The following is a 14190-nucleotide window of genomic DNA, read 5'->3' as shown; positions in this document are numbered from 1 at the left end:
GGCTCACTAACATTTACCTTTACTTGTTCAGCCAATATCCACCCACTTACGTCCACTCATTAAGCTACGCTAAATCATTCACTTGTCTCCTTGCACTGATAGCTGTGTGTGTCTGAAGCAGAGCTGCACCTAGCCCTATGCCACATAGCTGGTCTGACTTTGACAAACACAATATTGCTGACAGATAAGTTGGGTCTTACAACTTTTCAGGTGTTAATCCAGATTCCCTTTCTGTGTCCTTTGGGTGACAGAATCACTGGTTGTGGGGGGAGTTGATTCTTAATTTTCTAAAGTAAATTTCAACTTATTGATTTCATAATCAAAACTAAAATATTTACTAACAACCACACCGTCTGTAGTGCCAAACTGCTGTCACTTTTTTGTTGGGTTGCACAGATATATCAACTCATTATCCGTATGGGCCAGGAACATCCTTGCTTACCAATTGGTATATCAAATAAGATGGTATTTACCTTAAAAATCCTTGGGAAATATTCATGCTCTCTCTATAAATGGCACAGACACAATTCAAAACTTACCACAGACTACACTTCTCTCCAACCAGATTACATAAATTATTCAAAAGCACTTCACCGCTGTGTGTGAAATGTCCAATTGAGCAACGAAATCCATCTCATCAGTTTGTGCAGTCTAACAGATTACAGATTTTTTGGGGGTCACATATTTGAGTTACTTATCAAGGCTTTTAACAGAGTGCTTCCTTTTGCCCCTCTTACAGCATTGTTTGGGGTGGTTGACTCGAATAGTGTGAAGTGTCGTTATGAAGCTCAGGCTTTATAGACAATGTTAGCAAGAAAAATTGTGCTACAATCTTAAAAGTCTGAGATACATCCAACTTTCCAGTTTGGGTGGCTGAAGGAATTAGAAAATGTGCTACACCCATGTCAAACAAAGCAGGTCTCCTTTAGAAAGTCTGGCTACCGGTCATCAGCTTGATTGAAAAATTGAATCTTTATCGTTTTTATAAATTATCATACTGCACTATGAACCCCTGCAACACAAAGTAACAATGTTAATTTAGTCTGTTAGTAAGCTTCCGGTATTATTCTTTTTAATATTTTTAAGAATTTGAAAACTTATAAACAGATATTTTAAATAATTATATTTGTTTATTAAATGGGCAGAGATAACAGGGAAAAAACATAAAATTCTGTTAAGTCAGGCAAGACAAACGCTTACCCATCAAAGGCCCATTCTGAACCAGCTGCCTACAAGCTTGAAAATGCAATGCATGAAGGTAACTGGACTTCTTTAGGTTTGTGAGGACAAAAGGGTTATTGACCCACTATTGATCATGTGAGTCAACATGACGCTCAGAATCACCTCCAAAGGGGACAGTCCCCCACTAGGGGTTAATTACCCAGGACTCTCCACCAGTTGTTTTAGAACTGAAGAAGCTTCTTGGATGAAAGCCGAAACCTCTTCACAAACCTAAAGAAGTCCAGATGCCTTCTTTTTCAAACCCTCAAGACTATCATGGTCTGGTTGACTGAGGCCCTACACAGACAGTGCTTGCCAAAAAATAAAATAAAATGGTAGAGTGATGAAGAGCTGTACTGGCTGGACTTAAAAAAAAAAAAAGGCAGCTATTTGTGTGTGTGTACAAGACAAGGAATAAACACTAAAAACATGACAAATCAAAACTTATATCAAAGCCAAATTCAATTTTACAATCAGTGCATCAGGTGTGGAGACACTGATCCTTCAAAACACCTTGACGCAAATACATAAATCCTTCTTAGCCACTCGGACAACATGGCTCTGGAGATGTGCATTTGTCATTACACAACATCCAGCAAGCACAAAAACAAAACAAAACAAAACAATGGATCAAGAGATGTTAATACAACTATTGACAAAACTCTCCAAGAATACAAAACCAATTTAACACACTTTGGCACAGAGCCTTTTCAAACACCCTGTGGTCAACTCTTACAAGCTGCTTGCAAGTGTTAATAGATGTGCTTCATTTTTTTGGCAGGTTTCTGCATACAGACCAGCTTTAAAATGTGCAATGCATTTCTGGCTGCATGCACAGTGTACCTGCAGTGGATCCGACAGTGTACACACACACACACAGCGGTCATGACAGGCAGACTATTTTAAGCGGCGGACCCCTTCATCCTCTTACCTTTGAGCTGCGGCAGCGGGGAGAGCTCGACCGGAGCGGTGTGAGTGCGATACTGAGAGGAGCCCTGGGATTTTCTCTGCTTCTGTGCCTTCCTCATGGACTTCCTCGTAAACCCATCCACTTTCTCTGATGCGGAGATGGCCGACATTTTGATGCATAAAATTAAAAAAAAAAAAAAAAACTACCTTGACACTTTTTTGCACTGTATCTCCTAGGTCATACGAAAAGCTTCCTTCCCCTTTTCACATCAGAAGGCTTGTGTTATTTTTGTATGATCCAACATGGTCGGTCGGTACGGAGGTTAAGCTGTGCCCAAAGACTGCATCATTATCTTGCTCTATGAAATACAGAGGAGGGGGGACAGTCTTCAAAATACGAAAAAAGCCGAATTTAGTCACACGACACCGCCCGCACTACACAGCACGGAGCGACCAACACGACAAGAATAAGCTCCTAAATTTCTGACATTTTTTACTGCTGCATTGTGATCGAAAAACGTCTACCTGTTGCAAAACATAAGAGATGCATTGCCGGATTGAAGCTGTCTACAGTAGACCTAAGCTGACAGTTAGCTAGCCTGCTAAAAATTAGCTGACGGTTACAACAATTTGCACCGCTGCTGAGGGGGGAAAAAGTTACGAAAGAAAGTTGCCCCGTTAATTTTTTGCAGCTCTTCGTTAAAACACAAATTCCGCGTCTCCGAGCACTGGTTTAATCCTAGACAGAATTCTGCTGAGTGTGTTTTTGAGAGAAAAAAACTATCCGCGATCGATGAAGTTAAATTTCGCTCGTCGACTCATTTAGCGCTTGAAAGTTAGCCTCATCCACCTAAGAGAAATTTCACCCTTCGTCACACTTCCGAGTGAATCGCGTGAGACTGTTTCGCTAGCACGACCTCGATAAAGACCGAGTATTGTCAAAAACAGCAAATTACTGGATGTCGAGCTGAGGCAGGCAGCCGTAAACACTCCCAGTGCAGCCGCTCCGTCACTGTGTGTCTGTGAGCTTGACTGCGGAGCGCTGACAGGGGTACGTCACTGATTGACGCTGCTAACAGCCAATCAGAGGCGAAAATTTCAAAAAACTGGAACTTTTTAAACCAATCAAGCCGCGCAGAAAGCGGGACTTGAACATGTGACATGTGAAAACAAATAGGTGATGCTGTACAGGCAGTGGTGTTGAACAAAAACTGAGACACGTCTCGTAGCAATACATTGAAAATAATAATAAGATAATATAATAAGAGTTCAATTTGTCACCGCGTGTTTCTTTGCGCTTTTTAAAGAATTATCCCACTTATAGTTTCAGTTTTTAAGCCACAGATTGTTTTAGGATTAAAAAAAAGAGATCCTGAGATATTGCATTTGGAAAAACTCCGATAACAAATAACTGAAGAAGTCACTTGGATGAGTGACGAAACGTTTCTCCCACCGAAAACTTATTAAAAGATTTAAGTGTATATTTGAGCCTGTATGTACACTCATAACCCCAGAGAGAAAATCCAAAATAAATTCAAACTTGTGCACCCTGTTCTTGTTTTTTAAAGTCATTAAAGACGTATGCTGTCCAGTCATTCCACCCTGGAAAACTGTATTATTTAGGAATTCACACCACTCTTTGGCCCTGCCTGTATCACGCCCTAACCCGATGCATTCCTCATTACATGCTGTGTGTGTTTATAAAATACAGGTATAAACCCTAAAATAAGGGCCTTTCCACAGGAAATTAGGTTTCTATTTTAGTACATTTACTTTGTCTGTAATAGAGACAAGAAAGTTTTATTTTTATCACTACACTTACATCAAAAGTAACATAGAAGAAATCTAGAAGAATGTATTCTAAATATCCTAAATTATTAAAAAGAGTGCCATAGATCTAAGTCCTGAAACCTTTGGCCTAATTCTAAATATGGATTGTATAAAGATGTTAATAATTAACATCCTCAATGTTAATTATTGTCATTTATCTTTTTCTTTTTTTTTTTAAATCTATTTATATTAATCTTGTAGTAGATTTTACCATTTTCTTCCCCCCTATGGATACAACCTTATTCCTCTTCAAATTCCAAATTTACAAATGTAAATCTATTAACTTGAAAATGTATTTGCTATTATAATGGAAATGGAACAGTAAGTGTTAACAAGTTTTTCATTAGAAAAAAAAAGGATCCAAAACATTGTTTTAAAAAAATTTTTTAACAGGAGTCTAGGGAGTCCCTCACTGTTTCCACAGGAATTAAGAGGGTAAGTAGTGGTCAAGTGCTACCAATCAATTGCACTTCATAAACTAATAATCAGCAAGTGTGAGCATCTCAATAAAAGCAGAGGTTTGGGCAGTTTGCTGGTTTGAAACATTTAGAAATGCCAACATCTTCCCAGGAGTGGACGTTCCAGCAAAGTCACCCCAAGGTCAGACTCTGCAATGCTCAGCAAAACTACAAATCACCTATAGCTACATCTCAGGTCTCAGTAAGCATGCTAAATGTTAAAGTTCATATCAGTACAATTAGTGCTACCATACCAGGAGAAAACATAGTAGCAGAGCTTAGGGTTACAAAATTACATCTGAACAAACTTCAAGCCTTTTGGAAAATGTCTTCTGGATGGACAAGACCAAAGTGGAGAGGTTTGTCCATAATGCACAGCATCATGTTTTGAGAGAAGCAAACACACCATATCAGGACAAACATCTCCTACCAACTATCAGTGACGATTCTGGAATGGGGGGGTGATTTGGGCTTATTTTGCAACCACAGGACCTGGGCACCTTGAAGTCATCGGGTCAACCACAAACTCCTTTGTAAACCAAAGTATTATAGAGTCGAGTGTGAAGCCATCTGTCTGACAACTAAAGTTTTGCCAAAATTGTGATATGTAACAGGAGCACAGCACCATATCTACAGCAATGGCTGGAAAAAAAATGAATCAATGTGTTGCAATGGCCCAGTCAAAGTCTAGACCTCAATATGACTGAAATGCTGTGCATAAACTTTGCCCACAAACCTCGATGAACTGAAGTGACACAGTTAAGAAGAGCGTGCAAAAATTCCTCTAAAGTGATCTGAGAGACTGAAATTTATTTAACTACCATCAAATACCAGTATACCATCTTTTTAAAGTTTAATAACTTACCATCATTCTCTCACCTATTTTTTTTTATGTTGGGTTTTTGTACTCTTCAGTTCAACATGCTTATTGCTCACTGATGCATCGATATATAAAAATCATAAACTGTATACAGTTTGTTTAAAATCAACTTTGACAAGCAGCTGCATTTATAATCAGAGGAAGTCACTTCGCTGAAAGCCTTTAGCACAGCTGCTGTTTTACCACAGCTGCTATAATAAGTTACTATCACACATACATGTTAAAAAAAAACCTTCTGCCTCTCTGGGGCAGAAGAATGTCCAAATTAAACAAAATAGCTGTAAACCACTAATCTCACAAATCACTACTAATCACACGAATCTGCAGGGAACTAAAGAAAAGTGTGAGATGATAGAGATTTAATTTTTTAGGTTTGAATGTTTTTCGGTCTTTAGATTTTCTCTTTTAATTACCTCGACTAAAACTCTCACCACTCCCCCATCAGACCCTCTCTGTCCCTCACATACACACAAATACGCACACAGACAGAAAACTGTTTAATAACATTTGACTACAGCTAGATTTATCAATTAAATACAAATAAATCAAGCATCATTCATTGGTTCTTCTGTACATATAAACAAGTCAAAAAATTTGCTCAGTAAGGAAAAAATATATTGCAAACCACGTGTGCAACTCCGACATGAATGAGCAAACTCATACACGGAAAACACGTGACTTAGATGGCTGGCTTACAAATGTTATAGAGCTGATCTGTGAGCAGCTTACAGTGCGGTTCATAAAAAGGTTTAACAATATGAACCAAGTAACTTGATTATTTTTAAATGAGATTTTAAATTGTTCTGTGAACGAATGCTTTTCTCTGCACTTGAGGATCAACTTTTTAAAATCTAATCAGCCTTTTAAATGTGGACTCTCCAATTTAATGCTGAAGCATCTCTAGAAGTAGTCATATTTGTAACTTTAGTCGCCAGCCAGAAATTCTGCACAACACAAGAAAATTCTGTAGGAGGCAAAAAAAAAAAAAGACCCCCAAAAAAAGAACATATTTAAATAAAATGGAAAGCAGTCCCTGGATGTCAAATCCACACCATCAAATGTTCAGTGACTGATCTCTTCTGATCTCAGTAATCTTGACAGGCTTATAGTTTTTGGGTCCCACTAAAAAAACCACCTTGAATAAAACCCTCTTAAAGAAAAGCACCAAGTTTGGTACAACCAGGTCAATCCAGCGGCCTTTTTGTAAAATACATGGAGATTTTCTTCATGGCTGGAGGGGTGCACACATTCTGGAAAACATAAATGAAAAAAAACAAAGGATCATCTTAAAAGCTAAAACAACATGCATGGATACAACATGTAATAAAAATATAATCACCCAGACATATCAGTGCCAATGCCTACAGTATGTAAGGAATATCAAACTCATTTTACATCGTGTGCTACATACAGCCCACTTTGATGGGCTTGACCAGTGAAAGACATTTAACTAAATATTTAATCCCTGTCTTTAAGACTAAGAAAAATGACCATTGCGTTGCCGTTTTTCTATGGAATAAACATATTTTTAAAAAAAACAGGTGTTCAATTGTTTTTCTATTACTTAACTACTTTGATTTAGTACTAATTGCTACAGGGGAGCTCTTTATCAATAGGAAAAGCTTTAAAACCTATGAAAATACAGATAAGAGTTTAAAATCCATGCACTCATTCACTTTTTAAAGCCTTTCGGTGATGCCTGACAGGAGTCTTTGCTGGGCCGATTTTTGCCCCCGGACCTTATTTTTGACACCCCTGCTGTCTGTGCTGATATGAGTTCCTTTTCCTGAAAGAATATTTTACTGAAAAGCTCCTTGAATCATTTAAGAAATGGCATCATATCTGGCTTTGACTCCACCATCTACAGCAGCTGTAGCAGAAGGTGGAAACAAGCAGCGTCTGTAGGTGGCTGATGGGCAGCTGCAGTTTAAAATCTCCACCTCATCGGCTGCCAGTTGTGTTTCAGTATAACTGAACTACATATAACACCACCCTTGCATCACAGCACCAAACCTGAGGATAATTTCAGATGAGAAAAGATGAATGTTAATCCACTCCCAAACCTGTGAGTTTTATACTTACTGGTGATGCTGGTGTCTTGCTTTCTTGTTTCTTAGCAGCACTGGGACTTCTGGCACCTTTGGGACTTCTAGGGCTTCTTTGACCTTTCCTCAGCTTCTGGCTCATCACTGACAGCCAGTTCACTCCTCTGGGAGAGCAGTTCTCCTTGTCGGTCTGTCTGGATGAAGCCGCATTGTTGTCCTCTGTGTGGCAGTCTGTTTGTGCTGGGCTCTCCTGAGCTGGGCAGCAAACACCAGAGAGGGTCCGGCTCCTCTTGGCTGCAGGGGAGAGTTCAGTAACGCAGTCGCACTGTTCAGTGCCCTCACAGTTTGAAGACGAACCGTCACCGGTTTCCAGCCTGCGTTTGGCCCGTCGTTCTGTGGGGGGCGTGCTGCTTGCCGAGCTCTGGGGAGACTGGCTCAGCACCCGATGGGCTGGAGAGCCAACCTGTTCGGAAGATCTGCTGCTTGGGGACAACCACTGTTTGATAGTGGGTGGAGTTCTGTGGCGAACAGCTGCAGTTTTAGAGTCCTGTGAACAGTTGGGTGTAGTGGTGCTGGAAGAAAGGGGCAGGGCGGCTCCACTGGGAGCACAGGCTGCAGGCTGAGGTGAGGCTATGCCACCAAGGCTCACTCTCCTCTGGGGCTTGGCAGGGGTTGTCTCAGCTGGAATGGAAGGCCCTTAGTAGCAGAATAGAGTAGTTTGAGTCCAGATGTGATCATGTTTTGTATTTAATTGCAGGACAGCAGTGATTTATGATGATGCACAAATTCACATGCACATAATGTAAGTGAAACCTCTATGGTTTTATGACAGTATGGTAGTTATTCACAAGAATACATTGTAGGTGAAGCACTTACTTGGGAGAATCTTAGGACGTGCACGGCCTATTAGGTTAGCCTCTCCTAATGATGACTGTACTTCATCATTTTCTCGGTGAAGTCGCCAGATGCGCACAGTGTGGTCATCGGAACAGGAAGCAATCTGCCAACAGAGCAGAGGGCTTTATACAGAAGCTCATTAAATCGAATAAAGTCAGAGCGCCCCTCATCTTCCAGCAAAGTGCAGCTGGTTCAGGTGCTTCTCGGCTCATTAAAACTCCTCCAATTCACAGCAGTGTTCATACTTGTATAACCACTTATGTCTTACCTTGGTGAAATCTGTTGGACACCATGCAACAGACGTCACTTCCTCACTATGACCTTGAAGCGTCATGGGAGGAAGTTCAGGATTGGAGATCTGCATTGTAACAAAAAATGTTCAAAAACCTTAAATTCACAGTTCCTCAACAACAAAAAAAACCCAGAGTAAAAATAAAGCAATTTTTATTACGTCAGGTAAAATATAGCCAATAACGCACCTTCCAAATGTAAGTGTGGTTGTCACTTGAGCCGCTGGCCAAGAACTGGTCATCTGGGCTAACGCTGGACTTCACATAAAACGAGGAGTTCTGGTGACCGCTGAAAACTGCCACTGTGGATGAAACATAATTCTTTAAAATGGCAAAATATTCACGAAGATCAGAGAACAAACAAGCCTAAGGACAATCAAATAAAAGAATAGAATCTAAAGTACTGTGTATATAACAATAAAAAGACAAATGCTGAACTTTCCTCTAGTTTCTGTACATTTAGTGACACTTTCCTCTTTCGTTTCCATTAAAAAACTGTCATGATGCATCTTGAAATGGCTTCCTGTATTGCAAACTGTCAAACACCACCTAACCCACTGCTATTCAGAACTTCAGATCAGACTTGAACATGTAACACTAGAAAACAAAGCATCTACGGCTTTTATTTGCATCAAGAGGCTTCTGCTGCTGGATGCTTTGTTCCCTATAACAAAGTGCATTAGCGCCATCTAGTGATGAATGGGTGACCAGAAAAAATACCTATTCTAGTGCATATCCACACAGTGTTGAGCCAGAGTGAGGAGCTTCTTTACCTGGTGTCGTTTTTATTCCGCAGACATTGAACATATAGATGCTGTCGTCTGTGCAGTTACACATCACGTTGGCTCTCGAGGAGTCCAGAGCGAGTCCGGAATATCCTGCAGCACGTGCAAAAAGACAGCTGGGTTATTTGTGGGTTATTTGCACCATTTCAGGTAAAGGTGATGCTCGGCATGTTAGGGAACTAACCCAGTCGCGTCCGCGTGCAAGAACCTGGATACGGATATGTCTGCAGGGGTACAGGATCATGACGGTGTGCAGTGTAGTTCTTCCTCAAATCCCACATCTTGATTAATCTGATAAGGGGAATTGAAGGAGACAAAAAATGACTGGGAATGTCTGGTAAAGACTCTTACAGATGTGTAAAAGGTGACAAGAAGCCTTTCTTTTCTTACCCGTCAACAGCTCCTGAAGAGATGAGGGTGTGCTGATCCCTAAACAAAACCACTGTAACACTCTGCTGGGAGTCCTGCAAATAAGATGCAGTAGCTAAAGATTAGATTTCCATTTGCAGCATCGCTCTTTTCATTCCATTAAACAGCTGATTGTCGAGAAAACTCACCACGCTCGGAGCCATGCCGCGCATGCCGCCCCGTCTCTTCTTCGTTTTAGAGGGAGGGTTTGTCTCTGCTTTGTTGTGAGCTCCGCTGATCTGGTTCACCTGTCTGTAGAAACCATCTGAGGGAAAGACACAAGTTTGATTAAAGCATTCATATGAAAGTCACTATTTTGTATGACCACCTTTATTCTTCAACATAGTCTAACTCTATTCGGGAAGCTTTCTTGTCATTTCTTTAAGTAGTCTTCAGGAATAGTTCTCTAGACTTCTTGAAGGACATTAATCACAAGGTTGGGGGTTCGATCCCTGGCTGCTCCAGTCTGCATGCCAAATATCATCAGGCGAGATACTAATCCTGCATTGTTCTCCGATGCATCCATTGGAGTATAAATGTGTGTGAATATTAGATAGAAAGCACTTACATGGGAAAGGCATAGAAAAAAAGTGCTTGTATGAATAGGTGTAAATGAGTAAATGAGGCAAGTTGCACAAAAGTGCTTTGAGTGCTCAGAGTAGAAATGCGCTTTATAAGAACGAGTCCGTTTAACAGTTACTGATTTTCAGTCCAGTTTTTGTGTGAGTTAGCATACCCCAGACTTTTCTCCCTGCTCCCTTTCTTAAGAACAGCCTGAGACCGATGTTGATGAGGCTTCAGTTAACAGCAGACGGATCAACTAAAGGGCTTTCTTTGAAGGACACACTGCACACAATGCCAAAATACACCCAGGTTTTCAGGCTAATGGTTCTTTGGGAAACACCTTGGTGGTGCAAAAGTACTATTTTATGCCTTTCAAACTGAGTGGTCGTGGCATTTTTCATAAATTCAACTAAAGAAACAGGAAAAAATTAAGTGTTTTTGCTACAGGCTGCTAGTAACAAAGTGGCTAAAGATATGATTTAAAATTTATTGCTAAATTCACTATTATTGTTCTGATCAATACCTTTTTTGCTGCATCTCATGTCCCAGACCATAATATTTCCATCTCTGGCTCCAGTGGAAAACACAGCTGTGTGACAAAAGAAAATGTATTAATCACATGATACAACAATATATCATCAATGCACAACCAACACGGTGTTAGCTCAGTAAAAGGTATACCTTTCTCCTCTGGTGCAAATGCAACAGACTTAAGACTGCAGAGGTGGCCCTTGAAGCTGCCTAACAACTCTCCAGACTTCACATCCCAGAGCCTGGCCATCTGGTCACCCGCAGCAGTTACCTGAAGAGATCACAGATGACCAAAGCATAATAAGAAAAGGCTTCAGAGTTTTTAATGAGTTCCAACAAAATAAAGAACAAAAAGAAAAATTAGTAAGGTAGATGGAATTACATGAGTCATGCATTTGAGGGTGACGCATAAAGATCTGACTTTCTGCAATTCTCTGACTAAACAGAATAAATTTGCACTTACTAACTGAGCCTCCCCTGGCATCCAGGCGATATCAAAGACAGCATTCTCATGAGCCAGCCATGCTGCAAGGTTCACACACATTTAGCCACCGACATTTCAAAATACATGACATGACAATTATGAACACAAGTCAAAAGAATACCTTTAAGAAGTGGATATTTACGGCTCTCTGTGTTGTAGAACCTAACAATGCCTTCTTCATTAGCTACTGCGAGGATGTTCTGCTGGTCCCTGGCTGAAAACAAACAGCAGAAACGAGACACTGCAGTTAGACAGATTAATGATAACAGGTCCTTGCACTCACAATGATAAGCACAAATGAATTACCAGAGGAGAAAGCTAATCCAAACGGTGGCACAGAGTCGCCAAAGTTCCCATAGGAGATATGTTCATCATGTCGGACACATCGGTAGCCTTCAAGCAGGGAGCTCAGAGGGTACCTGGACCAGGGATCTGCAGGGAGAGCTGAAGAGAATGATGCATGGTCAGAGGAGGGAAATCAATGAGACACAGCAGTAAAACTAACGGAAAAATCATTGCAGATTTAAGTGGACAATCATCAAACTGCTTTGAGCTGATATTAAGGCAACTGTAACTCAAATAACCACTTGTTACAATTAAGATATGCAGAAGAGCATCTCTGAGCATGCAACACATTGAACCTTGGAGTCATTGCAGAAGAAGACTACACCAGCTGCCGCTCCTGTAGGCCAAGAACAGGATCCTGAGGCTGCTATTCACACTGGATCAACAAAATTGGACAACAGAACACTGGAAAAACATTGTCTAGTCTGAAAAGTCTCGATTTCTGCGGTGATGTTTGGATAATAAGTTCAGAATTTGATGTAAACAGCATGAAAGCATGGATCCATCCTGCCTTGTATCGACAGTTCAGGCTGCTGGTGGTGTAATGACGTGGGGGGTATTTTCTTGGCACACTGAGTATCATGTTGTTGTTGCTGACCATCTTTTATGAACACGGTGTACCGATCTTCTAATGCAGGGGTGTCAAACATACAGCCCAGGGGCCACAACCGGCCCGTGTAAAAATGTCAAAGAATGCCTAAATGTGGATTTTCGGTTTGTACTTGTGAACCGATCACGCCACGAGAGTCCAAACTGACGGTCCAGAGATTTGACTCATTGTCATTTTTACAGCCTTCTTAGTAACAAACAAATCACCCCTGACCTGCTATACTATACCAAAATAAGCACTAGACACCATTAAAAATAAAATAAATGAATAGAAAACAGAAAATTAGCTGGGTTTTCATTATAAACGAATCAATGGGCAAGTTCCTATTTTATTTAACAGGAAAAAATAGGATGTATTCTTTGAATTACCAGAAGATTTTGAGGTTTTTTTCTTTTGGGACCATTTACTATAATCACCTGTATGTGTAATGAATTTAGACTGGTAACAGTGAGGCTCATATTTTATATACATATCCTTAAAATTTTCATAATATACTCAAACATCTTCCCACTTTCCATTAGTCTGGTAGTCTGCAGCAGCTTGGCCTACTTCAATTTTATCTATACGTGACCTTTTACTACGTGACACCCTTGTCTAATGGCTGTAATGGCTGCTTTCAGCAGGATAACACCATGTCACGGAGCTCACTTCCTCTCAGACTGGTTTCTTGAACATGACGATGAGCACACTGTACTCAAATGGCCTCCACAGACGCCAGATCTCAAGCCATTGGGATGTGGTAAAACAGGACATTGCATCGTTGACGTACAGTCGACAAATATGCAGAAACCGTGTGATGCCATCACGTCAATATGGATCAAAATATCTGAGGGACGCTTCAACCAACTTGTTGAATCTACGCATGGAAGACAAAAGAGGGTCCAACCCAGTGCTAGCCAGGTGTACCTAATAAAGTGACCTACGATCATAGATCGGCACGCTCATCTTCTCACTTGCTCTTGAGTTGTATAAACCAAAGCCAATCAAAATGTGAGAAACTGTCCTGATATGTACTACAGGTATAAGGCAGGACATATTGTTGATCTACCACCCGTTGGAGTCTGAACAGCCCGACAAAGACATTCACGAAGAAAGTAGAGTTAAACGTTAAAGTCCACACTGAACGCAAAAGAAAAGCAAGTGCAAATGATACTCTAGGAGCCCTCCTGGCAGCATGACTCCTCCAAATATAAAGCAGAGATGTTAGACTGCATTATCTTCCATGGTAGACTAGCTAAAGCCCAGCCATGGCCGTGCAGATAACCCAGATCTCCCCAAAAACCCATCCCTGTCTCACCATTCTGCCTCCGTCTGCCCACTCCTCTGTCCACCACTGAGCGGAAAAGCATCCCTGCACTGCAGCACAACTCGATCCTAAGGCTTTTGTATAAAAACGTAACGTTTTCCTCGATGTTTAGCTACTGGTGGTCCGCTTTCCCTACCGATGCCGGGACACTGTTTCCCGCGAATAGATCGTCCGAGCAGAAGGACTGAATTCCCCGCTAAACTTGCGTTACGCGCAACCATTGGTGGAAACGGCGACTTCCTGGGCAGGAGCGCTTCTGCTTCCGCTTTCTTTGTAAAGTTTCCCACCATAACTGGAGAAGGAGACGCCCCTTCAGCATAAATAAATATTTTTTAAAACGATTAAACTAATAACTAGCCCCTCTTTGCATAGTATGTTTATCCTGTTAGACAGTTGTTAGTTTAGTAAATACACTTTGTTGTATACAACCACTGCCAAACAAATGCTGCATGTATATGGTGCATTTAGTGGTGCAAGTATGTGTGACAACACACAATTTCAGGTTGTGCGCAGTGTTGAACTAGAAAATGAATATCTGTGACTGCAACAAAAGTTATGAAAATCACAAGTAAAAATGTTCTTTTCAACAGAAGCACTAAAGTAACAAAGGTTTAAAAGTCACCATGA

The 14190-nt window shown here is 40.8% G+C and overlaps 2 protein-coding genes across 2 annotated transcripts in view; both read right to left on the bottom strand.

The window, feature by feature from the left end:
• ppp2r5a (protein phosphatase 2, regulatory subunit B', alpha isoform) overlaps positions 1-3202 on the bottom strand; it is a 58314-nt gene extending 55112 nt beyond the window's left edge. Inside the window, exons 1-2 of the mRNA XM_019346094.2 lie at positions 3087-3202; positions 2153-2489 (exon numbers count right to left, since the gene is read on the bottom strand). Coding sequence (XP_019201639.1) covers positions 2153-2300 — 148 coding nt within the window. The 5' untranslated portion in view covers positions 2301-2489; positions 3087-3202. The remainder of the gene's footprint in view (positions 1-2152; positions 2490-3086) is intronic.
• A 2578-nt stretch (positions 3203-5780) lies between these two features.
• Positions 5781-13823, bottom strand: dtl (denticleless E3 ubiquitin protein ligase homolog (Drosophila)). The gene is made up of 15 exons (XM_005474980.4): positions 13555-13823; positions 11609-11746; positions 11424-11516; positions 11282-11343; positions 10969-11089; positions 10811-10876; positions 9873-9988; positions 9706-9779; positions 9500-9606; positions 9304-9408; positions 8720-8832; positions 8509-8598; positions 8220-8343; positions 7381-8039; positions 5781-6548 (listed from the first exon to the last, which is right to left on the bottom strand). Exons 1-15 carry the CDS (start codon positions 13604-13606, stop codon positions 6483-6485), a joined length of 1986 nt encoding a protein of 661 aa, XP_005475037.1. The 5' UTR covers positions 13607-13823; the 3' UTR covers positions 5781-6482.
• Between the last annotated feature and the right edge of the window lie 367 nt (positions 13824-14190).

This window comes from Oreochromis niloticus, linkage group LG15 (assembly GCF_001858045.2).
Source record: "Oreochromis niloticus isolate F11D_XX linkage group LG15, O_niloticus_UMD_NMBU, whole genome shotgun sequence".
Lineage (NCBI taxonomy): Eukaryota > Metazoa > Chordata > Actinopteri > Cichliformes > Cichlidae > Oreochromis > Oreochromis niloticus.
This window is presented reverse-complemented; position numbering and strand designations above follow the sequence as displayed.

Bases quoted from the DNA above. Each gene is read 5' to 3' on its own strand.
- dtl (XM_005474980.4), bottom strand. From the start codon at position 13,606: ATGCTTTTCCGCTCAGTGGTGGACAGAGGAGTGGGCAGACGGAGGCAG. The intron at 11,747-13,554 runs GTGAGACAGGGA...CATTCTCTTCAG, and splicing joins GGGCAGACGGAGGCAGAATG to CTCTCCCTGCAGATCCCTGG. The intron at 11,344-11,423 runs GTATTCTTTTGA...TGAACCTTGCAG, and splicing joins TAAATATCCACTTCTTAAAG to CATGGCTGGCTCATGAGAAT.